At 39.3% G+C, this 27788-nt stretch overlaps 1 protein-coding gene and 1 pseudogene across 1 annotated transcript in view; both read left to right on the top strand.

Moving 5' to 3' along the window:
- Nucleotides 1-22670, top strand: part of CNGB3 (cyclic nucleotide gated channel subunit beta 3) — a 165941-nt gene extending 143271 nt beyond the window's left edge. The window contains exons 15-18 of the mRNA XM_032249930.1: nucleotides 397-515; nucleotides 18683-18829; nucleotides 19072-19246; nucleotides 21451-22670. Coding sequence (XP_032105821.1) covers nucleotides 397-515; nucleotides 18683-18829; nucleotides 19072-19246; nucleotides 21451-21786 — 777 coding nt within the window. The 3' untranslated portion in view covers nucleotides 21787-22670. The remainder of the gene's footprint in view (nucleotides 1-396; nucleotides 516-18682; nucleotides 18830-19071; nucleotides 19247-21450) is intronic.
- On the top strand, nucleotides 9099-10270 carry LOC116531266 (annotated as a pseudogene).
- Nucleotides 22671-27788: the final 5118 nt, after the last annotated feature.

Below are 27788 nucleotides of genomic sequence, written 5' to 3' on the forward strand. Positions count from 1 at the left end.
GGCAGAAGAGTAGAACTGACCTTTGAAAGGCTGTAGTCTATGCTCTTTGGCTAGACCAAGCAACATCTTCCAATCAAAGCCAGGCTCGACAATGCTTAAAACCAATTACTTCCTCTACCCAGGGTCCTTCCTAAAGCAAAATATCTTCATGTATCCAGGGGAGGCAAACAGTACTCACATGTTGGTAAGTATCATCTTCCTAATCATTTCCTTTCACATGATATGTCCAACGAATGTCAGTAAATACTTCAGGTCTTAAGATAATTACTTTTACATTAATGTTCTTGGCTTCCTTCATTTATATTTACTCAACTAAAAGAGTTTATATTTCTTAATTTACAGCATACTTGTCAAGAATAAAGTAACTACCATTTCCTCTTTATACTTGACATGTAGGGCGAAATTGGCAAGGAGATGTATATCATCAAGCATGGAGAAGTCCAAGTCCTTGGAGGCCCTGATGGTACTAAAGTTCTGGTTACTCTGAAGGCTGGGTCAGTGTTTGGAGAAATCAGGTATCTGAAAGACACTTCACAAATACTGAAGTCCATCATTTGTCATAAAAGAAAAGTCTTAGATAGTAATATAGGTAAAGTTCCTGCTCAGATGTATCAAAGGTTTGATTGTGCTGAGAGCATTGGTAAAATAAGGTTTTCATATTTCTATTCATCCCTTCACCAAAAAGACCTGAGGAAAAGAACTGGGTCATTCAGCACTTTAGTCCACCACCTAGAGCAGTGCCTGACATAAAGCAGGTTCCCAGTATATGTTGAATAGATGTACAACTGAATGAATTAATAAGAGAAGCGGTTTGGAGGGTTGACTGTTAACAGATTGCTGGAAGACGAATGCCTTGCTAACAAGGGGGTCTTGAGTAGGCTAGTGATTTGAGCATAGCTGTGGGACCAAATTTCCTGAGTCTGAACTCCAGTTTCATCACCACTAGCTTTTTTCCTCTGTTACATGTCCCCTCTGGTTCTCAGTTTCCTCACCGTAATAATTAGGATAATAATAGAATATATCTTAAAGGGTTTGTGAATGAGTTAATTCATTAAAACTACTTAGAACACTTCCCAGGATCTATATAAGAGCTCAATAAATATTAACTATTTTTACCATTATATCCTATTGGCCAGGAAGTTTATCCTAGAATGAGGAAGTCCCCAAGAGTAAAAATATAGACTGCAGATTTAAGCATTTTGTGGGCAAACACTTCTGTATGCATTATCACATTTACATTTATTCATTATTCAACCAAAATGTATTCAGTGGGAGCCTAGCACATGCTAGGTATTGCTCTTAGCTCTGGGAATAAACTATATAAAAATAGTAGACAAAATATATCCCCTCATAGAGCTTACAAGTCTAGTCGGGGAAAACTGATAATAAAGAGTTAATTAACTAGACAAGATGAATTCACATTGTAATAACTACCATGAGGAAAAAAATGGTTAGAAAGTAACAGGACCCTACTTAGATGCAGTGGTCAGGAATGACCTCTCTGGAGAGATAATAACTGACCTGAGATTTGAAAGAGTAAGGGATCAGCCATTCAGAATTGGGGAAGAGCCTCTCTGATTAGGCGAAGGTCTAGAGGTAAAGCAAGTTTGTCTGGTAAAGGGGCAGAAAGGTCAGTGTGGCTGGAGTACAGTGAATGGGAGCACTGTGGGAAGAGAAGGCCAAACAGGTGAGCAAGGCCCAGATAACACATGGTCTTTCAGGCCACGATAGGATATGTCTTTTTCTAAATACGAATGAATGCCAGTAGAGGGTTTTAGGCAAAAGAATGACACACTCTGAATTATTATTTTAAAAGACGACTTCAACGGCTATGTGGAAAAGACACAGTAGAGTAGCAAGAATGGATAGAGACCAATTGGAAGTCAACTGTGATGGCTTGAGTGAAAGATAATGGTGTCTGGAACTGGGATACTGGCCCTTACGATGAATAGAAGAGTACCCTGGCAGGCAGTTATTCATATATTCATTTCATAACTGAGAGAATTGCTATCCCAAGATGCCAAGTACTGCATCTTGCCCAGGACGCCATAGCTAATGAATTAGAGGAAGAACATTCAAACCTGGGTCTCCATGGATCGGGGTCCAGCGATCTTTATACCACATCACAGGAGAAATTTCCAACCTCTAATTTCATAGCTGCTACGCAGTTATCTTCATGTTCCAAAAATATGGATAATTTCAGATCACCTCATATTAGCATCCTTAGGGTTTCCTCGGAATGTTGAAGCATGTTATTTCTCTATTGGTAAAGTGGCTTCTCTTTTTAATTTTTTTCTCTTCATTTAACAACTGATTGCTGTTAAGGTGATCCTCTGAGAATCTTGCTCTTGGGCAGTGGTGGAAACACTTCTCAGAATGTACAAGATCTGAGTTCTTTGCCTGTTTTCTATCATTTCCTTCTTGGGAGTCCTTACAAAAGTGATTTAATATTTTGTGACTTAATAATCACTGTAATCTACAAGGTCATAAAACATGCAATAGTTTAATCTGAAACATTGCAGAAATTAATTAGCTGACCTTTCCCAAGGGTTGGGTACTCCCTGAAGAATAAGCTTTATAAATACAAATATGTTTTGAGAACACTTGGACACAGGGAGGGGAGCACTACACACTGGGGTCAGTTGGGGGGAAATAGGGGAGGGACGGTGGGGGGTGGGGAGCTGGGGAGAGATAGCAAGGGGAGAAATGCCAGATGTAGGTGATGGGGAGGAAGGCAGCAAATCACACTGCCACGTGTGTACCTATGCAACAATTTTGCATGTTCGTCACATGTACCCCAAAACCTAAAATGCAATAAAATAAATAAATGGGGAAAAAAAAAAACAAATATGTTCATTGCTGATATTATCGTCACAGGAGGAAATACCCTAGGAATTGAATCCAGGTATTGCTGAGTTGCAACTGAAAGTAATCCTAGATTCCTGACAGCAGCTTCTCAAATAAATCTCCTATTACTCATCTGGTTTCCAAGGCCAAATTGAAACCAGTAGAACAGACAAGCTTTAAACTTGCTCAGTAGTTTGGTTGATTCAAGTAAAAGGGAGCTTTTTGCCTTGATTCTCTTTTTGGCTGTGGTTATGGGGAAACAGGATGCATCTGCCTCTTTCCAGATACCCACAGGCTTCACAGGCCCACAGCTGTCATACGCCCCTGAAGCTCCAGTCATTTATTCCAGAGCTGAATGCATGCCTGCCAAACATCCAGATACTGGAAAGATCTAGTAATAGTGTTTACTACTCAAAAATGCTGTGACCTTTGTTAAAATGAGCTAAATCCAGCACTATCATGTAGCCTTTAAAAAAGAGTTCTTTCTCCTCAGGAAAAAAAGAAAAAAATTAAGGGCTTTCAAGGACATTATATATTAATCCAAAAGCGCAAAACCCTGACTGAAATATAGATTTACAGCCTGTGACAGAGAAAACCCAGACCACATTTCCAATTAACATGTGAAGAGTGCAGATGCCCCATTTCTAAAAGAGAGACCCAGGGTCTGCTGAGGGGTGGCCTTGTGGTGGTTCCAACTCCATTGTTTTCCTTACACGTACATTTAGTCCCAAGTCTTATTCACTGAATGCATTTAACCACTTCCTGTCTGCATTCTGCATCTGTTGAAAGGCCATTTTTCTTAACACACATCTGAATTTTTATTCTTCTGTTGCCATTATGATTTCAATAGGATTTTCTATTGGTTTCATGTCTCTTTGGAATATCCTCCCCCTGGAAAATTTTCATTTATCCTTCAAATGCCATCTTTTTGAAGCCATCTTTAACCCCTAAAACAACTAGTTGCTCTTTATTCTATGCTTCCATAGCATTTTATTTATGCCTTTAAAACAGTAATTACTACTGATTTATAATTGATTTGTTCAGACAGGTCTCTCCAAAAACTGAGCTATTAAAATATAAGAATTCATCCATTTTCATATCACCAGCAGCTACATAAACACTATACTAAGTGGTGATTTTTACTTACATCATGCCTCCATTCAAAAATAATTTGCAGCAGCTCTTCAGCAATTTTAAATTAATCAAGTTCTTAATTGTGATTTGATAGAAACAAAAGAAAATTATATTGCATCCCCTTACAGCATAGTGTGAAAGGAAAGGTCATGTATTCCTTCTTTGCCAGGTAGAGTGCCAGTCATGCGCATACAAAGGAGAACAAGAAACAATCACTATCCTCAAGGGCCTTACAAGAGACTTCAATACCTAGTGATTAAATGTATGGATTGTGTCCCAGGAAGACAGTGTGTACAAGATGATATGGGGAATGAACAAAGTCTTTGCAAGGACCAGTGCATCCTTTGGATCTGGCAGTTACTAGAGGTTGTTTGGAAACCTAAAGCTGAACCTTCTGTGGTTTTCAAATGATGTGTGCACACAGCACAGTCCTAGAAGCCCCTACTGTGGGGCATGTAAAGGATAATTGGCATGATGCCTGTAGTGCATTGAATGGTGTCTCCCTCAAAGATAAGGCCACATCCTAACCCTAGGAACTTATGTATGTGACCTAACTTAAATAAAAAGGGGGGGGGGGGGTCTTTGCAGATGTAATTAAATGAAAGATCTCAAGATAAGATCATCCTGGATTATCTTGAAGGGCCCCAAGTCCAATGACAAAGAGGGTTCTTTTTTCTATGGACACTTTTTATGTGTCCCTATAAAAGACCTAAGAGGAGAAAGCCGTGTGAAGACTGAAGGCAGAAGCTGGCGTAATGTAGCCATAGCCAAGAAATGCCTGGCAGCCCCTGAAGCTGGAAGAAGCAAGAAAAGATTTTTCACTAGAGTCTTTAGAGGAAAACACAGCCCTGCCGATATTTTGATTTTGGACTTCTGGCCTCCAAAACTGTGAGATAATACATTTTTGTGGTTGTAGGTCACTTGTTTAGTGTAATTTGTTTTGGAAGCCCTAGGAAACTAATACAATACAAAATTATTTAAATCGTTCACTTTTAAATTTTTACTGGGGATAAACAAAAGCATGTTTGACACTCTATTTCACCCTACACAGCCACTCTACCTCCAATACCTGGCAATCTTACCATCTAAGAATGTCTCAAATCATTTGTATCTTACATTCTCCACTGCCACTACTTTGGTTCAACCATCTCTCGTTGGACAACTATAGTGGCTTACTCCCAGTCATTCAATCCAATAACCATATTCTCCACAATCAGTCTCCACTCTCCAGCCAGAGGGACCTTTTGGAAACACAGATCTAATCATATCACTTCCCTCCCACTTAAAACTATTTAATGCTTTCATGACATTTTTAGGAATAAGAACAAAGTTATTTTCCTGACCTATGAGATTCTGTAGAGTCTAGTCCCTCCCTACCTCTCCTCTTCTGGTTGCACCTGACTCTCCTTGCTCTCTTTATTTAATTTATTTATTTGAGATGGAGTCTCACTCTGACACCTAGGCTGGAGTTCAGTGGCACCATCTTGGCTCACTGCAACCTCTACTTCCCAGGTTCAAGCGATTCTCCCACCTCAGCCTACTGCGTAGCTGGGATTACAGGCACCTGCAGTCATGCCTGGCTAATTTTTGTATTTTTGTAGAGACGGGATTTCACCATGTTGGCCAGGCTAGTCTTGAACTCAGGTGATCCACACACCTCAGCCTCCCAAAGTGCTAGGATTACAGGTATGAGCCACTGCACCCAGCAGTCCTTGCTCTTTTTAATCCAGATACCCATTGCTTGAATGCACCACACTCTATCTAGTCACAGAGAGTTTTTTGCACATTCTGTTACATCTGCCCGGATGCTTTCCCCACCCTTTTACCAAGATCTCAGCTTCTTTCAGGCCTTCCTGGATTTCCCACTATAGGGGGCTCCCAGGTCTCCTTGCTGTACACTTTTATCCAATGATGTTCCTTTCTTTGGAGCACTTATCTTTGTAACTATACATGCATTCGTGCATTTATTTCTTCAATGTTTTTCTTCCTTTTTAAACTGCAAGCACCAGAACTACCGTCTGTGGCTGTGCCAACCGTTCTCTGCACCAGAATTCTCAATGAGGGACTGCGAGAACATGAACCCAGTCCACATTCCACTTCTGAGCCATGAGCCCTGGCTGTTGTATTCCCTCTCCTGAACAGTTACCTTTCGTTTTGTGAAAGGAGGCATTCTTCTAGACAAACGCAGGACTGCACATGCTCAGAAAGGCCACATTTTTATAGTTTGCATGAAGACACTTTACACCGGCTCCCAGGGGTCCTAGTAGACATCATGTGTGGCTTGTTCTATACGTCATCCCCAGCCCTTGGGGCAGTGACTGGCCCATAATTGCCTAATAAATGGTCATTGAATAAATAAGGGAATGTCTAATTATCTTTCTATCTTTGTTAATGTACAAGTGCACATTCATTTTTGTCATGAATATGCATATTCAGCCTTGTGCCCTTTTGTCAGTTTTCATTTTAAGAATAACACAGCTATATTTATCTTTGGAAAATTACTTTGTTTTTCTTTTATTTATTTGAGATTTAATTCCCAAAAATCAGAATAAAAAGGCCAAAAGGAAGAAGCATTTCTATAACTCTTGTAATATATGGGCAGATTATTTTCCAGAAAAAAAACCTGAACCAATTTACATTACAAACCACAAGGTATAGCTATTTTTTTTTCAGTATTACTGATGTTACTTTATTATTCTCATTGTTTATGCATTTTAATAGGTTTTTTTTAATTTGCAGTTCTCTAAATAGTGCCTGGAAATAATAGTTCCTCCATAAATATTTGCTAAATGACTTAATTTCCTATGGGCCTATTTATTTTCATAAATGTGATCATTTACCTTCTGAATTTCTTTTTTTGTTCACCATCCTTTTTTCATCATATATAACAAGTTATTAAGTAGAATTCAGGCATTGATATATTCTCATATGTTTTAGATATCTTGTTTTCATTAAAAACATTTATGTCTTTTCACCTATTACATTAGTCAAATCACTAATCTGAGAATTTCTTTTTGGTATTACTTTATATCAATGTGGAATGGCCAAATATCTTGGCAAATCATATTAAAAGTTTGTTTACAAAAGCCAAGATAGACAAATGGGATCTAATTAAAATTTGGAGCTTCTGTACAGCAAAAGAAACCATCACTAGAGCGAACTAGCAACCAACAGAATGGGAAAAAATTTTTGCAATCTACCCATCTGACAAAGGGCTAATATCCAGAATCTAGCAAAGAACTAAAACAGATATACAAGAAAAAAACAAACAACCCATTTAAAAGTGGGTGAAGGATATGAACAGATGCTTTTCAAAAGAAGACACATATGAGGCCAACAAACATATGAAAAAATGCTCATCATCACTGGTCATTAGAGAAATGCAAATCAAAAGCACATTGAGATACCATCACATGCCAGTTAGAACGGCGATCATTAAAATATCTGGAGACAACAGATGCTGGAGAGGATGTGGAGAAATAGGAATGCTCCTACACAGTTGGTGGGAGTGTAAATTAGTTCAACCATTGTGGAAGACAGTGTGGTGATTGCTCAAGGATCTAGAAATAGAAATTCCATTTGACCCAGCAATCCCATTACTGGGTATATACCCAAAGAACTATAAATCATTCTACTATAAGACACATGCACACGTATGTTCACTGCAGCCCTGTGTACAATAGCAAAGACCTGGAACCAACCCAAATGCCCATCAATGATAGACTGGACAAAGAAAATGTGACACATATACACCATGGAATACTATGCAGCCATAAAAAAGATGAATTTGTGTCCTTTGTATGGACTTGGATGAATCTGGAAGCCATCATTTTCAGCAAACTGACACAAGAACAGAAAACCAAATGCTGCATGTTCTCACTCATAGGTGGGTGTTGAACAATGAGAGATTTGTGGACTCAGGGAGAGGAGCATCACACACTGGGGGCAGTTGGGGGAGTAGGGAAGGGACAGCATGGGGTGGGGAGGGAGTGGAGGGTGGGGAGGGATAACATGGGGAGAAATGCTGGATATAGTATACACCTAAAGTAAAATTTAAAAAAATAAAAAATAAAAAGAGGAAAGGTGAAGAAAAAACAGTTTGTTTAACCTTTAAACCATTATTGTCTAGTCCTTCTGAATACTCCATTTTTTTAAATTTAATCAGAGTACCAGAGGAGACTCTTAGGTCTTTGGACTATTTTAATTCCATATTCTTACTCTTCATCAGAATAACTCAGTTATTCCTTTTTTTCCCCTTTCCTAAAAGGCAGAAATAGTAGATGCAATAGGAGATTGAAAGTATGAGCAGAGACAAGAATCAATTAATATTGAAAGAGAAAACTTCATTTTCATTTTTTTTCCTGTCTCAAAGCTGTGAGCACTACCTGTGTTAAGAATACATATATTTATTTCCACTACATCCTTTTGAATATAATCTCTTCAATTGTATAGCATTTTTTTGCTTAGCTTAAAAAGCATACCTCATCTAAGTCCCACAATATCCCACTAAACAAATATACAATCAGTGTCATTGCTTAAATATTATTTCAAATATCCTCAGGACTCCTCCTAAATTAACTTTATCCAGTGCTAAATCAAGGCCTTTTGCCACCATTTGGAACAGCAGAGAGGAAGTAAAGATTCTGAGAGTCATACCTGGACATATCTTATCACATCAGCCTGTTTGGCTTCCTCCCTTATTTTTCCTAATGTGCATGGGCAAATTTGTATCATTAAAACAGCAGCAATAACTTCACTGTCATCACTAGAGTTGTGGTTAAAGAAAAGACCCCCTCCCAGCACTTTGGGAGGCCGAGGTGGGTGGATAACCTGAGGTCAGGAGTTTGAAACCAGCCTGTCCAACATGATGAAAACCAATCTCTACTAAAAATACAAAAAAATTGGCCAGGCATAGTGGCACATGCCTGTAATCCAGCAACTCGGGAGGCTGAGGCAGGAGAATTGCTTGAACCCGGAAGGCGGAGGTTGCAGTGAGCTGAGATCATCCCATTGCACTCCTGCCTGGGCAACAAGAGCGAAACTTCATCTCAAAAAAAAAAAAAAAAAGACCCCTTAACTTGAAGTCAGGTCTTGTCTTAGATTTTAATTTCATTGTGAAATACTTAAGCATTTGTTCTTGAACAATTCACTTAACTGATTCTGTACCTCAGTTCCCACGTCTGTAAGTATTTAAGGTTAAGATCCTCCCTCACCATCGGAGCTGTCTAAAGCCAGGGGCAAGCAGGATGCTGGGCCTGCAGATGTCTCTCAGCAGGGGTCTTGGCTAGGGATGCGCTCGCCGCCCTGTGATTTGCATCCCTTTCAGGATGAAGGTGACAGCGGACCCAGACCCTTTCCTGGTCTACCGACCCAAAGTGGACCAATACACTGCCAGAGACAAGGCTGGCTTCCGGAACCATGTGTCGGGTCCCCTCCTGGACCATGTCTTTACCACCTACAAGCTCATGCACATGCACCAGATGGTGGATTTCGTCAGGGCCAACCACGCCCGGTTTGGGGACTTTTCCTACAAGAAAATGACGGTCATGGTGGCCGTGGGCCTGCTGCATGGGCTGGTGGATGAATCGGACCCTGATGTAGACTTCCCCCACTCCTTCCAAGCCTTCCAGATGGTGGAGGGCATCCGGAAGGATCACCCAGGCAAGGACTGGTGCCAGCTTGTTGGGCCTCTATGACCCAGGGAAGGTCCTGGCCCTGTTGGGGGAGCCCCTGTGGGCAGTCGTTAGAGACACCTTCCCCGTTGGATGCCACCCCCAGGCCTCTGTGGTTTTGTGACTCCACTTTCCAGGACAATCCCAACTTCCAGGATCCTCGATACAGCACAGAACTGGGCATGTACTAGCCCCATTGAGGGATCTTCAGTTTCCTCATGTCCTAGGGCCATGATGAGTACTTGTACCAGCTGATGGTGTTCAACAAGTTCTTGCTGCCACTGGAGGCTTCCTACAAAATCAGATTCCACTCCTTCTGCCCCTGGCACATGGGCAGTGACTACCAGCAGTGGTGTAGCAAGCAGGACCTGGCCATGCCGGAGTTCAATTTGACCACGTTCCCTAGCCTGCCAGGCGTGGAGAAGTGTCAGCCCTACTACCAGGGGCTCCTTGACAAGTACTGCCCTGGCATCCTCAGCTGGTGACCCTCCTGCTACACCCACCACTGCTGGACCCCAGGCCTTTCCCTCAGCATGCCTAGCAAGGCCTGGCCTAGGCGGACAGCCACCGTCAGGGCCCACCTCAGTGGGGAACATCACTCACCCCTTTATGGCCACCACCTGTCATGGCCACTTGTGCCTGGTGGCAATAAAGACCTTGAAGGAGAGGGAGAAAAAAATCTACCTCACCAAAGTGATGTGGTCATTATGTAAGAAAATATAGGGATTTATTAAAAAAAAAAAAAAAAAAAAAACCTTTAAAACTATAAATTTTGCACAAATATTTGACATTGTGATCTGGTTTTTACTCCAAGGAAACATTCACTTAGGCTAGTGTATTAGTATGGGCTTGTTTGTAAGTATTTTCCAGCCAAGTACCATAGTTAAGTATTTTTCTGGGCAACTGAAGGAAGAAAAATAAACAGAGCATGGAATAGAGTCCACATTATCCTTTTTCTTTTCTTTCCTTCCTTAGAAGTTTTACCCAGATTCTTCATTGCTCATCTACTTCTCTAAGGCCAATTCAACTCTGAAATCAAGACCAGCTAGGGAAAAAAGGGGCTAAGCATTTTATATCTGCAATATCTAAACTCTAATTTTGTTAAAAATCTATGTGTGCAGACATGTTTTACAGAAAAAAAAAAAAATCTAGGCTAGCATGTGTTTGCCATTCAGTGGTTTTATGAATATCAAAGTATGTGCAAAGAGCAAGAAGCCCAGGCAGAGGTGGCCCTAGAACATCCTCTGATATTTGCTCAGCCACAAAAGTATTTTGCTAGAATTTATTTTTAGTCAAGCTTTAAAGTTGTCAAGGAATAAAGTGTTTCCTAATAATGTTGACAAAGATAAAAGGATATCTCAGAAAAAGTCTACACAGGTTATCTAACCTCATGTTTCCCAAATAAAACCCAGCTGGAAATTTGCTTAATGAGAACAAATATTTGGAGTTTTAATCTCTTACTCAGCGTTTGAATGTGATGTTCTTTCCATTGATAGCACGTAGTTTTATGTATATATATATATATATATATATATGGAAATAATTCTCATGAGAAAATGTGTTTAGACTAGAACCTTCTTTATTTTAGGAAACATTCTCATTTCTTACAATTATTAAAGCATTAATCATTCTAAATTCCGTCTGCTTAAGAAGCCTGCCTGACTAGGTTTGCAGCCATGTGCCACAACTTATGAGCTGTGTATCTCCAGGCAAGTTACTCAACTAAGACTTCATTTCTTCATCCATCAAAATGGAGAAACACTAATACATGACTATCTCATAAGAGTGAAAATTATTATATGTATTAATACATAAAAAAGAACTTTGAAAAATATCTGGCTCATAGTAAGCACTCAATAATGTTATCTATTAATGTTACTATTACAATATTCTTAGTAATAATATATGCTAATCTGACTATCTGCACACACACTTACCCCATGCCTAGAGTACCAACAGCTTGAGGGCAGGTGTTAATCATCTTTATAGCCCCAGAAGTTGGCAGAGTACCTAGCCCATTATAGAGTACGCTATTTCTATATACTCCTAATTAATCTTTTTCCTTCTCTTTTCAATTTATACAGTGAATTCTTTATCTTCCCTTGCATAATTGACCTTCAAAGCACAATCATCTGTACAATCTTGGATGCATCCAAAAAACTAGTTATCAAATCCATGCTGAGAAAGACAATGTTTAAAACGAATTATTTGTTTCTCTGAATATTCTAAATGGCACCATTGATCATGTCCTAGCAACAAAGAGAGAGCTGGGTATCTGGAATGCATTGTACTGACCTATTTCCTTCTATCCATAAATTACTCTTACTGAACTTTACTTGAAAGTGATTCACAGCCTTTATTGGGGGCTCTATTACAAATGCTCCTAGCAAGTTTATTGTGGTGTCTATTGAAAGAACATGAAGTTTTCTACCACTTTACAGAATGGCCTCTTTACTAAGCCCTTCAGGAGATATTTCTGCCTGTTTTAAGACCAACAATGGATCCATTTTTATGGCACAAAAGGCTTACACCTAAATTTGAAGCCCTATTGTGCCAAAGTTTTCATTTTTGTATGAATTCCATTTTATGTCCCCATTCTTGTTTTTCTTTTGTTCCTACATTCAATTCATGCTGTTTTGTATTCTACTTTTCCTTGTGAGTACTTTCTGGATACAGTAGCTTTACTAAAAAGAGCTGTGCAGGTTGTATACTGTGCAACTCCAGAGGGCTCCAATCACATCACAGTTTGTGTATGTAACACGCAACTTGTAATTCCACAGGATGCGGCAGTCCTGGACAAAGCTTGGAATGGGTGACTGACCAGGGACTATCTGAATGTTCTAGCTCTGCCTGAATATATATATACACACACGAACATATATATATATATATATACACACACACACACACATATATATATATACACATACACACACACACATATATATATTTACACACACATATATATATACACATGCACACAAATGTATGTTTGTTATATATGCTATTATGTATGTATGTGAAAATGTATGTGTGGGTGTGTGTGTCTATACTTGTTCCTCACATTTACTGAGTTTTGCATATACAAGTTATCTTACATAGCCTCCAAATATGCCGTCTCTCCATGACATTCTCACACCTGCTTTTGTTCATTCACCCAACTTTGGCACACTAGTACCCAACTTTGGCATACTAGTACTATTTCTTCTTAAAGATAATCAGATACCTATAGTGGATACTAAATATGGCCTTGTTTCCTACAGGAGAGTTTAGTAATCTGTTCAGAAACACAATAGATGGTAGACTTATCTGGTTCCAAAGCATGTATTCTTTTCATAAAACCATACCATGCATTAATAATTCTCTTTTTTTCCCCACTTCACTGTGCTGAATACCTGGTAGGCACTTAATAAATACTTACATGATTAGAGTGAAAATCAGAAAAGTATTCGAGTTATTGTCTAAGGTCACAGCAAATAGAGGTGGCTCTAGGATTAGAACCGTTTCTTTGTTTCCTGGTCCACTGCTCTGCTCACTCTATTTTTACCGAGGGATATAATAGCAACCTCAACAATTTGTCCTCCAGCATGGGCTCTTTCAGAAACTCTATGTGGGGCTGGGAATATTTAGGCTATTTAATGAGTGAAACTTTCCATGGGTGGAATGCTGGAGAAGCATTTTGTGGACAAGATGAAAAAAAGATCCTATTTTAAACGTTGCTGAAAGAGTTTGGGCAAAATCCATCTGGCAGACTATTTCTTCCGTTCAAAAACTCATCAAGCACTCCAAACATGTAACCTGTAGGCAAGTTTAATTAAAACTTGAGAAATCTCAAAATAACCTGACATTTAAATATGTTATTTCCGTTCTGTTCTCATAGTCTAACATACATATACAGATATTCTCAGGTTTAAATTAACCTCCCCAATGCCATCCAGCCCTGCATAACTACTGGATTACCCTGTGTCCCTGACAACAGGAATGTGAATGAAATAGACTCATCCAATCATTGTCCTTCAAATATTAACATCAATTTCATAGAAAGTTAGGGAAGAAGGTAGATAGAAAGCTGAGTAGATAAAATGAGTGAAGATATGGCTGTGACAACAGATGACAGACACATAGAATGATACATAGATAAATAGATAGATGGGGTAAAATTCATTTCTCTTGTCTTCTCTGGCAAAGGTGAAGCTTGTCTTAGGAGTACCTTAGGAAAAGACTAGTGTTTTTTCCACAAAGAAAAAAATTGAAATGTGAAATCATTGAGCACATATTTAAAGATTTCAAATATATACTTAGAGGAGTAATTCTATTCTTTTATTTTATTTTTTTTTTTTTTTTTTGAGACAAGGTCTCACTCTGTCACCCAGCCTGGAGTGTATTGGTGTGATCACAGTGCTTACTGCAGCCTCGACCTCCTAGGCTCAAGTGATCCTTCTACCTCAGCCTCCCAAGTAGCTGGGACTACAGGTTTGCACCACAACACCCAGCTAATTTTTGTGTTTTTTGTAGAGACAGGGTTTTGCCACATTGCCCAGCCTGGTCTCGAACTCTGGGGCTCTAGCAATCTGCCCACCTCAACCTCCCAAAGTACTGGGATTACATATGTGAGTCACCTTGCCGGGCCTAATTTCATTCTTAAGTAGCCTGGAGAGTCCTGGACCCTGTCATTAATGCTAGGTGCAGATAAGTGGCCGAGTTTGAAGCCGTGGGTGGCCTTACAGTAGTTTCTTCCCACATTTTTCCTTCCTTCTCTGGCTTTGAGCATTTTATATGATTTCATTTTCTCCTTCTCTCTTAGCATAACAATTATACTTATTTTTTAAAATGTTTAATGGTTACTCTAAAGTTTTCAATATGCATTTTAAACTAATCTGAACCTACCTTCATATAACACTGTGCCACATCACAGGTTGGTGCCTTACAACAGAATGTTTTCAATTCTTCCCTCTCATTTCAATTCTTATGATATGGCTGTCATTCATTTCACTTATCCATAGGCTAGAATTACCAAACACATTACCACTTTATTATTTAAACAGTTATATTTTAGACTAATTAAGAATGAGAAAAATTGTCAAGCATGGTGGCTCATGCCTGTAATCTCAGCACTTTGGGAAGTCCAGTTGGGCAGATCACTTGAGGTCAGGAGTTTGAGACCAGCCTGGCCAACATGGTGAAACCCCGTCTCTACTAAAAATACAAAAATTAATCAGTGTGGTGGTGGATGCCTGCAATCCCAGTTACTCAGGCGGCTGAGGCAGGAGAATCTCTTGAACCTGGGAGGCAGAGGTTGCAGAGAGCTGAGATTGCACAAGAGTGAATGGGCGACAAGAATGAAACTCCATCTCAAAAAAAAAAAAAAAAAGAATGACAAAGATAAAATATTTTACTTCCATTGATGCCTTTTTAAATGTCCTTCCTTTCTTTATGTAGACCTCAGTTTCTGATCTATATCATTTTCTTTCTCCCTGAAGAACTTAAAATATTTTCTTGCAGGGCAAGCCACTGGCAATTCATTCCCTCTGTTTTTGTTTTTCTGACAAAGACTTTGTTTCTCTCTTACTTTTGAAGGGTCATTTCACTAAATATAGAATTCTAGTTGGTAGTGTTTCCTTGCAACACTTTAAATACTGTATTCTACTCCCTTTCTTGCATGGATTCTAATTTAAAAATCTGCTATAACCTTTATCCTTGTTTCTCTCTATCTTAGGTACATCCCGCCTCTGGATTCTTTCAAGGTCTTTGGTTTTCTGCAGTTTATGCCCAGAAGTTGGGGTTTTTTATTTGTTTTGTTTCTTTTGATATTTACCTTGCTTGATGTTCTCCATCTCCCTGGATCTGTGATTTGGTATCTGACATTCATTTAAAATAGTTCTGCGCCTTTTTGTTTTCGTTTTTGTTTTTTTGAGATAGGTGCTCGCTCTGTTGCCAGGCTGGAGTGCAGCGGTGCAATCTTGGCTCACTGCAACCTCCACCTCCTGAGCTCAAGCCATTCTCGTCCTCTGCCTCACAGGTAGCTGGGACCACAGGGTGCCACCATGCCCGGCTAAGTTTTTGCATTTTTAGTAGAGATGGAGTTTGAACATGTTGCCCAGGCTGGTCTTGAACTCTGAGCTCAAGTGATCCACCCATCTCGGCCTACCAAAGTACTGGGATTACATGTTAATCATAGTTTTAAAATATTCCCTGTCTAAATAACGCCAGTATCTGTGTCATATTTCATTCTATTTCTGATGCTTGCCTTGTTTCTTCCCTTTTAGCATTCCGTATAATTTTTTTGTGGTTTAAAGCTAAAAATTATGTAATAAATAATATGGACTGAGGTAAATCGGCCTTTGGTGTGACATTTTCTGCTAATTTGGCTAGGAATTAGGCTGTGTTTAACGTTTGCTATAGCTGCTGGTGCCAGAGGCTTCAGATTCCTCCTAGTTCCCTGTCTTTGTCTCCCCTGTTGACTGAGCTTAGGAAAGCCTAACTGTAACTTCTCAGAGAGGGTTTGCATCTTGCTGCTGTTTCAGCTGTAATTCCTTAGTATTATATAGGGGCCTTGATGTGGAGGTAAGGTACGGAGAAGGGGAAACAATTTATAATTCTATGATTAAGTTTCAGTTTTTTTGTATGTCCCAATGCTGTGACATTCACAGGAGTTTCTCTGCTTTCCATCTCTCTTAGATAAGACAGGAAGGGTTAAAGGGGCTGCACTGGGAAAAAATGTTCTTCCCTCGGGTGGCGCAAGGCTCTGGGAAAGTATTTTTCTCTAAATAGTAGGCCTGTGGTATGGAAAACAAATATGCTCTGGGCATATTTTACAATGATTAATCTTCCCCTATGCCTACCAGAGCCAAGAGGGGATCTTCCTTAGCTCTTCACCATAAGAACCTGATGAGCTTTCTGGTGGTAAATCCCACAGGAGTGTGAGTGACTTTATAACCATGCCCCCTAAGAGTTTCTCACTCTCATGTTAGTCCACATTCAGCCTCCAGCAATTTATGAAAATTAGCATTTAAGCATTCTTACCAGTTTTGGCTCCAGGGCCTTCGGCTGCAGTAAGCAGATGTGGCTGTAGTTTTATGGATTCACCTGTCTGTCCAGATTTGGGGGTTGTAGTTTGCCCTGTGACTTCAGTTTTCTGATGGATCCAAGAAAAGTCATTAATTTTTCTATCGTGCGGCTTTTTCTTGTAAGGAGAGGAGAAGTGACTTCCAAGCTCTTAACCTGTCAGAGCTAAAACCCTACATTAGTTTTTTAACAATTAACAGCCAACTGGAATTCCCCCTTTTCTGCAACAACAGTAGGAGTTGTTCATACTGTGTAACATAAATCTTCAGGCACAGGGCCCATGCAGCTTCTCAAATCTCATCTCTTCCAGAGGTCAGAGTGTTTTCTCTGTCTTCTCCACCTGTAGAGACTTTTTGTTAATGTGATCCTTCTTTCTCAATTTCTAACAGATTAACTCCAAGGGGTTCAATCTATTGTGTTATCTTCTCAACCCTATGGTGTCTTTTTCAAACATTTGAAATGTGGTTTTTCTTGTTCTGTTTTTACAGACCAACCCTTCTTTCTCAGATCACTGGTAATGATAGACGTTTTATTCATTTATCTTATTCATTTCTGTGTTTTTTTATCCCCTCACTCTTTGTTGCTTATTTCTCAAATGCAAAATGCTCTTCTGTATCCCTCCAAGACATAAAGCCCACAATTCCCTGGCAGTCTAGGTGGGGAGATGTATGTGAAGGACTGGATTACAGAGCAGCTTATAACATCGAGAAACAAGATGATTTTGGAGTATAGCAGGAGATGAGATTGGATTCATCTGAGGTGACCAGGGCATCATGAAGAGCTGGCTTTCACACTTGATGCTGATTGCTGTATCAGTCAGAGCCCAGGTGGGAAACAGACACACTCAAGTGAGTCAATTGAGTAAACTTTAATAAAGGGATTGCTGACAGAAGAAAAGTCTAATGGTACCCAACTGACATGGTTTGGCTTTGTCCCCATCAAAATCTCATGTCAAATTGTAGTCCCCACATGTTGAGGGAGGGACCTGGTAGGAGGCAACTGGATCATGGGGGCAGTTTCCACCCATGATTATCATTATTATCATGATAATGAATGAGTTTCCAGGAAAGTTGATGGTTTTAAAGTCTGGCACTTACCTCTTTGCTCTCTCTCTCTCCTGCTGCCATGTAAGATGTGCCTTGCTTCCCTTCACCTTCCGCCACGACCGTGAGTTTCCTGAGGCCTCCCCAGTGATACAGAACTGAGTTAATTAAACCTCCTTTGTTTATAAATTATCCAGTCTCAGGTGTATCTTTATAGCAGGGTGAAAACGGACTACCACACCAACAAAAGGTGGCAATGCATCTCAAATTTAGCAGCAGCAAAGGAACTGTTACTACAGTGAGGCCTGAATGCGAAAAAATGAGAGCATCATTGCCAGAACTCAGCAAGAGTGGTGGGAATTGCACTTCTAGAAGACATTCATGTGTCAGGAGCTGTAGATTTTGGTAGAGAACTGCAGCCACTGCTAACCTAAAGGTTGACATGGAGATAAATGCTCTGACCCTACTCTCTTCCTGCTTTCTGATTCCCTGTTTGTCTTTTCCAATGGCTGAGCCCAAGCGATGTCAGAGGGCAAGCCTACAGAGGTCAGCTTCCCAGGAAACAAAGGAGCATAGGGAGAGGTGAAAAGTGGATCTGAAGGAGCAAATGAGGGATACCCAGTCCAAAAGGATTCTGCATTTCTGGAATCTAGGATGAAGGATCTGACAGGATACTGACAACCATAAGTCCTTGATTTGTGGGACTTAGAGGTGAGAGTTAGAGACAAAATATATTGAAAACTGAGCCATTTCTGTTGCCACATCTTGACACTCTCCGCACAATCACCTAGACCCTCACCTCTAGGGAATGATTTCTGAAGCAATATAAGTACTTATAATACTTGCTATTTTTTTAAAGAAATTTCAGTGGATGGAGGAAAAGTGAAACTGGCACCAAAGACTAACTTTTCTCTCTTACAGCCTTCTAGCAGCAGGAGGAGGAAACCGTCGAACTGCCAATGTTGTGGCCCATGGGTTTGCCAATCTTTTAACTCTAGACAAAAAGACTCTTCAAGAAATTCTAGTGCATTATCCAGATTCTGAAAGGATCCTCATGAAGAAAGCCAGGTACATCCTTTAAAACCCCATTAGAGATGAATGCAGTTGATTTTACATTGTAAACTCTGAGATAAGGAGAACTGTATTATGATTGTGATAAACTTCATCACAATGAGATATGCTTAATAAACAACAGTTAATGTAGGTACCCATTGAAACTTCACAGGTTAGGAGAAATTACAGCTTTTCTGGTAGATTTTGCCAGAAGTCTCACAAAGTTACCTAAAACAGCTTTTCTCTCCTATCCACAGAGTGCTTTTAAAGCAGAAGGCTAAGGCTGCAGAAGCAACCCCTCCAAGAAAAAATCTTGCCTTCCTCTTCCCACCAAAAGAAGAGACACCCAAACTGTTTAAAACTCTCCTAGGAGGCACAGGAAAAGCAAGTCTTGCAAGACTACTCAAATTGAAGCGAGAACAAACAGCTCAGGTAATAAGGCAGAGGGAATGGAGAGCTGTCATGGAGAAGGCCCCAGACTAAGTATATCCACACAAACTCCTACTCTTAATTCCATTTCAGACACTGAGATAATTTGGACTAATCTAATACTAATAATTTCTACTTTATATATAGCACTGGTGAATTCCCATATATTATCACATTTAACCTTCACATGATGTTTATAGATGGCCTTAATATACATGTATTTATAAATACAGTTTACTCTCATTTTTCATAGATTATTCACAGATTCTATATTTGTGATTCTACTTACTATAATTTATTTGCAACTTAAAATTGATACTCACGGTGCCTTTGTGGTCGTTTGTGGACAAGAGCAAGTGCAGGATGGCAAAACATTGAAGTTACCCAGTGCATACATTTTCACCTGAGGTTGAACAAAGAGGCACTCTCCTTTCATGTTTCAGCTCTTATACTATAAATGAGTGACCCTTTTGGTGCCATGGGTTTCACATTTTTGTGCTTTTTGTGTGTGTTTGATTTTGCTGTTTAAAATAGCCCCCAAGCATAGTCCTGAATACTGTCTAGCATTCCTAAGTGCCAAAATGCTGCGATGTGCCTTCCAGAGAAAAGGCGTATGTTAGATAAACTTCATTCAGGAATTATAGTGCTGATTCCATGAGTTCAATGTAATGAGTCAATAATACATCAAATTAATTAATTGATCAAATTAATAGGGCATCTCTAAACAAAAACACACATGAAAGAAAGTTATATATTGACCAATTGAGAAAAATGTTATGGTTGGAAGCTCATAAGAACCTAATACTGTATTTCCCCCAGGAGCAAGGGTTCAGTATTTGCTAATTTGCTGTTTATGGAAACTTTATAGAACAAAACTACATGAATAATAAGAATCAACTGTGTATATATATATATATATATATATATAGATATACATATGGATATATAAATAACCCATTTTATCAACATTTTCACAAATATTCAATTACTATAAATCGCAAAGGTTTAAAGACAGAAATAACTTTGTAAATTTCATCTAAGCTTTTCATGTTATAGATGAAGAAACTGAAACCCAGGAATTTGGATAAGATCATAATTAGTTACAGAGCAGAAAGCTATCACTCAGGTGTTCAGACTTACAGGCCTACACCAAGCTGCCTTTTGATTCCTAGAAATGTAAAGAAATCAAATGTTATTGTTTTTCTCTTTTTTTTGTTTTGTTTTCCATATTTCTTTGATTCTCATAATTAGTCTATGAGGGCAGATACCGAGAAACAGGCAGAGTGGGATTCAGGTTTTCTGAACCTAGTCATTGTGTTATGTCTAAAACTGTAGAAACGGGTAGCTGTGGACCTTTCAGAAAATGAGTAAAGCACTTACTATAAAGTCAGCCATATACAGAAGACTAAACCTTGCCTTTTCCTTTTCCACACACACAACGCTGTGGTGAAATTTAGGGATCCAGCATAAACCAAATGCTTTATTTGCATCAGCATAGAAATAGTAATTTGCATTAAAATGTACGGGAGTAAAGAAATATGTAAGTAAATGTGTAAAGAATCTCAGCTTTATCAGTGCACATTCATATCCTGGGCAAGCCTTTCTCAAATTGATCCCAAGCATTACCAGTAAAGAGCACAGTGTACCTTTTGCTATGAAATTTCTATAGCTAGTGCTAAACACAATAGATTCAAACATGACAGGTCAAGCACCTGTGAGACAAGTGGAAAAGATTGTACTAGGAAAGAGATAAGTTTCTTCCTGAGCTTCTCCCATGAGCGTATGCAAGAGGAAAATTCTACTTTCTACAGTAATTTTATATAGTATTAGTTAATACTTTTTTATTAAAAATAAATATTTAAAATTTTATCTCTACAGAATAAGTAAACATTTAAAAAGCAAAAACAGAGTCTTGAGCACTGAGTCTAATTCAGAGTATAAGGACCAATAGGAAGGGAATTTTTTGGCAGAGACAAAAAAATGCAATTCAGACTAACACCATGAGTCAAATGCAACAGCTCCATTCTCTAGCACACCAGAATCTTAGTCAAATGATAGGTGGAAGCAAAGCAGACATGATTCCTGGATTCACTTAATTCAGACAGTCTGTCTTGGTGGTGATCTTAGCCATTGCCTGCTAATCAAAATCCAATCCAATGTTTTCAATTATAATGTCAACACCAGTTCTTTGTAATTGCTCCTTCCAGGAAAAAGAAAATTCTGAAGGAGGAGAGGAAAAAGAAAATGAAGATAAACAAAAAGAAAATGAAGATAAAGGAAAAGAAAATGAAGATGAAGGAAAAGCAAATGAAGATAAGCAAAAAGGAAATGAAGATAAAGGAAGACAGCCAGCAGAGAAGCCACTGGACAGGCCTGAATATACAGCAAGTCCTGTTGCAGTGGAGGAAGAGCCCCAGTCAATTAGAAGGACAGTTTTACCCAGAGGAACTTCCCGTCAATCACTCATCATCAGCATGGCTCCTTCTGCTGAGGGCGGAGAAGAGGTTCTTACTATTGAAGTCAAAGAAAAGGCTAAGCAATAAATGTTTTATTATCTTTAGATGTGATATAGCTAGTTCCCAAAGAGATTGTACCTAGGATTGTAACTTCAATTAATGAGGGGAAACGACCTTGCTGGGACCCTTGAGAAACCAAAGGCAAATCCCTAGCTTAGTTTCTAGGACTTATCTGAGAGTGTGAGTTCATGCAGTGGTAATAAGAAGATTATTAAAAAACCATCCCTATTCTCCATTGTCATTAACTTTATGCAATTGCTACATCTTCTAATTGTATGTGGTAAGATTTCTTTTCCTTTGATTCTTTCCTGATGATATTTTTCTTCCTTCCATTTTTACTAGCTTGCTCTTGCCTGTGATGTGATTCACTAACCTTTTCTCTTAATTTTTATCGTGTTTAATTTCTTGTATGGCACTGTCAAGCCTGGCTAATTGTTCTAGGTTTATGGATTTCACCTCTTACATGTAAGGGGTATGAGATTTTAATGCAATAGATCAAAAATCAGATGATTTTCATTCAAATAAGGATGATGAGTCACTATAATATCAAAAAAGCCCCAGCAGCTGAACTGAAGGGAAGTAGAGATCATGAAGCCTTCTGAATGAGAAGTCTGATTTTTAGAACAGTCCCCTGAAGAGCAATGTTGGTTGGCAGAACTAGCAAACTGGCAAAATCACATTGCAGGAATATATTGGAAATATTGTACCCTTTGCTAAAGAAATAAACTTCAATATTTTCCCTTCTAACCAACTTAAAAGACACCAATCTACCAAATTCATCTGGCTCACGGGACTTGGACTGAAGGATACAGGCTAAAGTGATGCTAATTAGAATATTCCTCAAGCACTTGCTGGAAAAGATATCAGATTGGAACTTCTTGTTTAAAATTAAGGTTTAGTAAAAAAAAAAAGTGATGAGGTTAGGAAGGCAGGCTGTACACATGTCAGATTTACATAGTCCCATAATTTGTGGAACCTACATGTATAGCTGTTTACAAAATCTCCAAGTTAATTAAATGTACTTTAGGAAGTTGTCCTCATGAATTAGCTAGCATTAGCATAATTACCAAAGTTACATGCTGTGAAGAGGCTACAAAGGCCAGGCTGATGTCGGAAGTAATAATAAATAAAGAATTCCATTCTAATACATGCCATTAGTGTATAACATCGAGTTCTGTATAATGAGGCTATTTCCAAGTCCCTGAAGATGGCCATTGTAACAGCACTTTGCTGAGAGGGTTTTAACAAATTATATTAGCCGAAAAGCCTACAACATAGATGCATTTAGAAAACCATGTACAAATCAATCACTATAACAAACTGTATCACCTGATAGAGTCACCGTTTGTGAATGTAGTGCTTGAGTATCACAAAATATAACAAGTCTTACAAAAAGGTGGTTGGTTTTTTCAGGATTTAAGGGAATACGGACAAATTGTTAAACAGTGCTTATTTGAGAAACGGGAGTTTGTATGCAGAGTGAATGCGTATAAAAAGAGTGATTTAAAAACCCAGAAAGAAAAGGTAGAATAGGGCTGAAGAGTCTGATAATAGGAAAAGAAAAGGACAAAAGTCTTCAACTTGTGAACAATATGCTTTCCGCTTGAGGGAATGTGCTCTCTTTCCGGGTCCACAGGGGCCGTAGTTTTAAGGGCAAGAACTTCCCAGTGCCATGCCCACCTCCCATCTCTCTCCATCCGGGAGATTTAACAGTCTGTTTTAATTCCCGTGGGCACGGGAAGAATCAAAAAGTCAATCACTCCAGTGGAAGTTCTAAGGAACTCCTTTCATTGGCCAGAGGTCTTGGAGAAGGTGGGGGTTCCTCCCAGGTTAAAAGTCCCCTTCTTCCACACCCCTTCAGATTCCATGTTTGGATCTCCTTCCATGAACACTCTCTGGTGGAAGCCTGTCTTCCCCTCCTAAACTCCATCTCTCTCTCTCAATTTCCTTTCCCTTCCACCCAGTGAGGAAGCTGTCTTTCCTCTCCTGGATTCCATCTTTCTGGATTCTCTCACTCAGTGTGAGAGGAGCTTTCCTTTTCTGGATTGCCCCTCTGGAGTCCCCTTCTGCACTCTTCGTGGAAGTTTTCTCTCTTCTTTTTTTCCCTCTTTCTCTACCTAAATAATTCACTTTCTGCAAAAACTCTGGGGTCCGGTGTTTATTTCGCGAGTGCACCTGGTCCCCTCTCTCATTCTTGAGAGAGCAGGAGACCAAGAACCTTGGAGAAACGTCCTTTCAGGGGAGCTGAGGGCTCCCCTGAACCCCAACACCTTTACACCCCGTAATTAATTCAAATGATATTAGAATATAACACCATTGCAATTTTTGCTCTTCCCCTGGCATTTATTTTCCCTCCCAAGCTATCCTGTTTCAGATAATATCAATTTATTTCCAATCCATCAGACTAATATCTAAGAAAATTCAAGAACTCTTCTATTGTTTATATAGTGCCACCAAATTCTTTTTCTTTTATAATCTTTCTAATTATCCTTTCTTTTCCAGTCCCTGTGCTAACACCCAGTGCACATTCTCTGTTCAATGCAAATAAACATGCACTTTTTACCTATAGTCTGCTCTGGTCACTGGTCTGCCCTCTTAGTCCCTTTGCTCTTGGAAAATAAGATCTTACTAAAACCCTACTTTGACCCTGTTACTTCCCTGCACAGAGGCTGTATTAGAGTTCTACAGAGGGAAAAAAAATAGGAGATATATATCTATCTCAGGCCACTGGATTCACACTGGAACTTAGGCCGCTGGTTCTTCTGGTTCTCAGGCCTTCAGACTCAGACTAAAATTATACAACTGGCTTTCTAGGGACTCCAGTTTGTAGATGGTAGATCATTAGACTTCTCTTCCTTCATAGTTTCATGAGCCAATTCCTTAAAATAAGTATATTTACATATATAAATATATATTTACATATCTGTCATATTACAAATGTATGAGATTTATTATATATTTTAATATTATATATCATACAGAGATATTTATCATGTTTTCTATTTATTTATAATATATATAAAAGATTCATTATTAGGAATTGGCTCTAGTGTAGCTAGAGCCAATTGGTGTAGCTCTAGTCTGAATCCAAAGGACTGTGAATTAGGAGAGCTAATGGTGTAAGTTCCAGCCTAAGGCAGGAGAAGACTAATGTCGCAGAATGAGCAACCAGGCAAAGAGAGCAAATTCTCCCTTCCTCTGTCTTTTTATTCTATCCAGGCCCTCAACAAACTGGATTATGCCCACCTACACTGGGGAGGACAATCTACTTTACTCTGTCCACCAATTCAGATGCTAAGCTCATCCACAAACATACCCAGAAACAATGTTTTACCAGCTATCTGGGCACCCTGTGGCCCTGTCAAGTTGACACATAAAACCAATCATTAGAGGTACCTACTAGTCCTCCTACTAGTTAAATCCCATTTATTCAAATTTAATTTCCACTACCCAACCATATCCTTCACTTAAGTGGGTCTCCTTGCTTTTTCTGAAACTATTACCTTCCCTTCTTCCTCTGGCCTTTGTCAGTGATGCCTGCCATCGTCTGGAAGGTTGTCTCTCCTCCATCACTTACCTCTGTCCTATTTTATTCTTCCAACTCTGCTCACATTTTATCTCTCCCAACTGCCTCTAAAAACATCAATCTATGATGGTTCTAGCTCAAGGGATTATCTTTTGTACTTTCAGGAAGTACCACATAGTACAGCACTCTCTTGTCCTCTAATTTCCTCTTAATTGTAAATTATTTCTGCTTAATTGTAAATTATAACAAGGCAAAGACTAGCTCTTGTGCTTTCTTTGCATAATGACAAAAAGCCCAGTGTTTAAAGGGACAGAGAATATGATTAAGTAAGTCATGGAAGGAAAACAAATAAGTAATTGACAGAGAAAAGGGTCTTGACTTCACTTGTGCTCAAAGAAATACAAATCAGAACAAAAGTAGAATACCACTTTATACCCATCTAACTGGAAAATACGTGAAAGTAGTCACATACTTGCCAGCACTTGGTACTATTGGTAATAGGATCTACTGTTCTAGCAATCTTAGCAAACTTTTGGCAGGATATCTTAGAACTCAGCAGTACCATTTCAGAGTATATGTGCCAGAAAAAACTTAAGCAGGTCCATAGGAGGAAATGCATGAGGATATATACCATTGTTTGTAGTACAAAGGAATTGGAGGCAATTCTAATATCTACCTCTTAGGAGAATGGGGAAAAAAATATGCTATGTGGAAGTATGGTTGTGTTTGTAAGATGAAGTTCTATCCAGCAGTTAGAAGTAATGAATTGGACTTACATAAAGCAACAAGGATAGATATTTTTTAAATACTAGGATAGTTTTTTAAGAAAAAAGAATGACCTCTTCAACAATACCATGCATGTATATTTTTATAAATCTTGTCTGATAAAGACCACTGGGAACAAAACTATAGTATAGTACAATAAAGCCAAATTTATTAACATGGTGCAACAGAGGAGATCATCCACCAGGGAAAACCTGAGTGTCCCACCAAACACAGGAAAAGGCACGGTTACTATAGGACATTGGGGAAAGGGAGAGGTTAAGTGGATTTTAAATGAAGTGACACTTTGATAGGCTCAAGTTAAATCAAGATAGCATTTAACATCGGGCCTGGGCTAAAAAGCAAATGTAGGGCCCCATTTCCTTGGAAACTAATACATTAAGATAAACAGAATGTGGTGTCCAAAACTCTCTTACCTGAAGTTGTGCACCTGGATGCTATTATTTTTTTTTTTTTTTTTTGAGATGGTGTCTCACTCTGTTACCCAGGCTGAGGGCAGTGGTACAATCTCGGCTCACTGCAATCTCCACCTTCCTGGTTCAAGATTCTCCTGCCTCAGCCTCCTGAGTAGCTAGGATTACAGGCACCTGCCACCATGCCTGGCTAATTCTTGTATTTTTAGTAGAGACAGCATTTCACCGTATTGGCCAAGCTGGTCTCAAACTCCTGACCTTGTGGTCCGCCTGCCTCAGCCTCCGAAAGTGCTGGGGTTACAGGCATGAGCCACCACGCCCGGCCACCTGGATGCTTTTTTTGTGTCAAATAACTAAGATCCTCCAGGCAAAAGTGGAATGTTTCAGTCTTACTGATAAGATTTCAAACAGCAAAGTTTCTGACAATCGATGATTTGAGAAAAACAAAGTTTCTCAGTACTATGTTTATTTGTCGATTAATAAAAGGAAATCCCCAATTTAAAACATACTCAAAACACTCTATATATCTTTCAAAAGTATACACATGACTAAAGAACTATGTTAGAGGCATTAGAGACAGTGCCTATAGGTGGAGAAGGAAGTTGGAGTAGTAACAGAAATAAATAACATGAGAAAAAAATAAGTGAAGAGCATCAGCCAGTGATAGTGTGGCATGAACTGAGAAGTGTGAGGAACTCAATTCTATGCACTTGTTGGTTTAATAACAGGCCAGGAAAGAAGTAAGGTCTCTAGCAACACTAGAATCTTTCCTTTTGGCTGGGTGCAGTGGCTCATGCCTGTAATCCAAGAACTTTGGAATGCCAAGGCAGGCGGATCACCTGAGATCAGAAGTTTGAGACCAGCCTGGCCAACATAGCAAAACTCCATCTCTACTAAAAATACAAAAAATTAGCCAGGTGTCATGGTTTGTGCCTATAATTCCAGCTACTTGGGAGGCTGAGGCAGGAAAATCGCTTAAATCTGGGAGGCAGAGGTTGCTGTGAGCCAAGATCATGCCATTGCACTCCAGCCTGGGAAACAAGAGCAAAACTGTCTGAAAAAAAAATCTTTCCTTTCACCTTAATTACTCCTCAACCACACAGGCAGCCCTGTAGACACAGTGATGCTCCATCTAACTAGTGCCCGAACTGCCAACGAGGCTTTTCTTCTATACATGAACAGGTCTCCACTTGACCACTGCAAAGATTACTGAGAATGACTAGTGTTACGGACTGAATTGTGCCCCATGTAAGTCCCTATGTCGAAACTCTAACTCCCAATGGGACTATATTTGGAGACAGAGCCTT

This window comes from Sapajus apella, unplaced genomic scaffold, assembly GCF_009761245.1.
Source record: "Sapajus apella isolate SASKATOON/1434 unplaced genomic scaffold, GSC_monkey_1.0 scaffold3, whole genome shotgun sequence".
NCBI classification, from domain to species: Eukaryota; Metazoa; Chordata; class Mammalia; order Primates; family Cebidae; genus Sapajus; species Sapajus apella.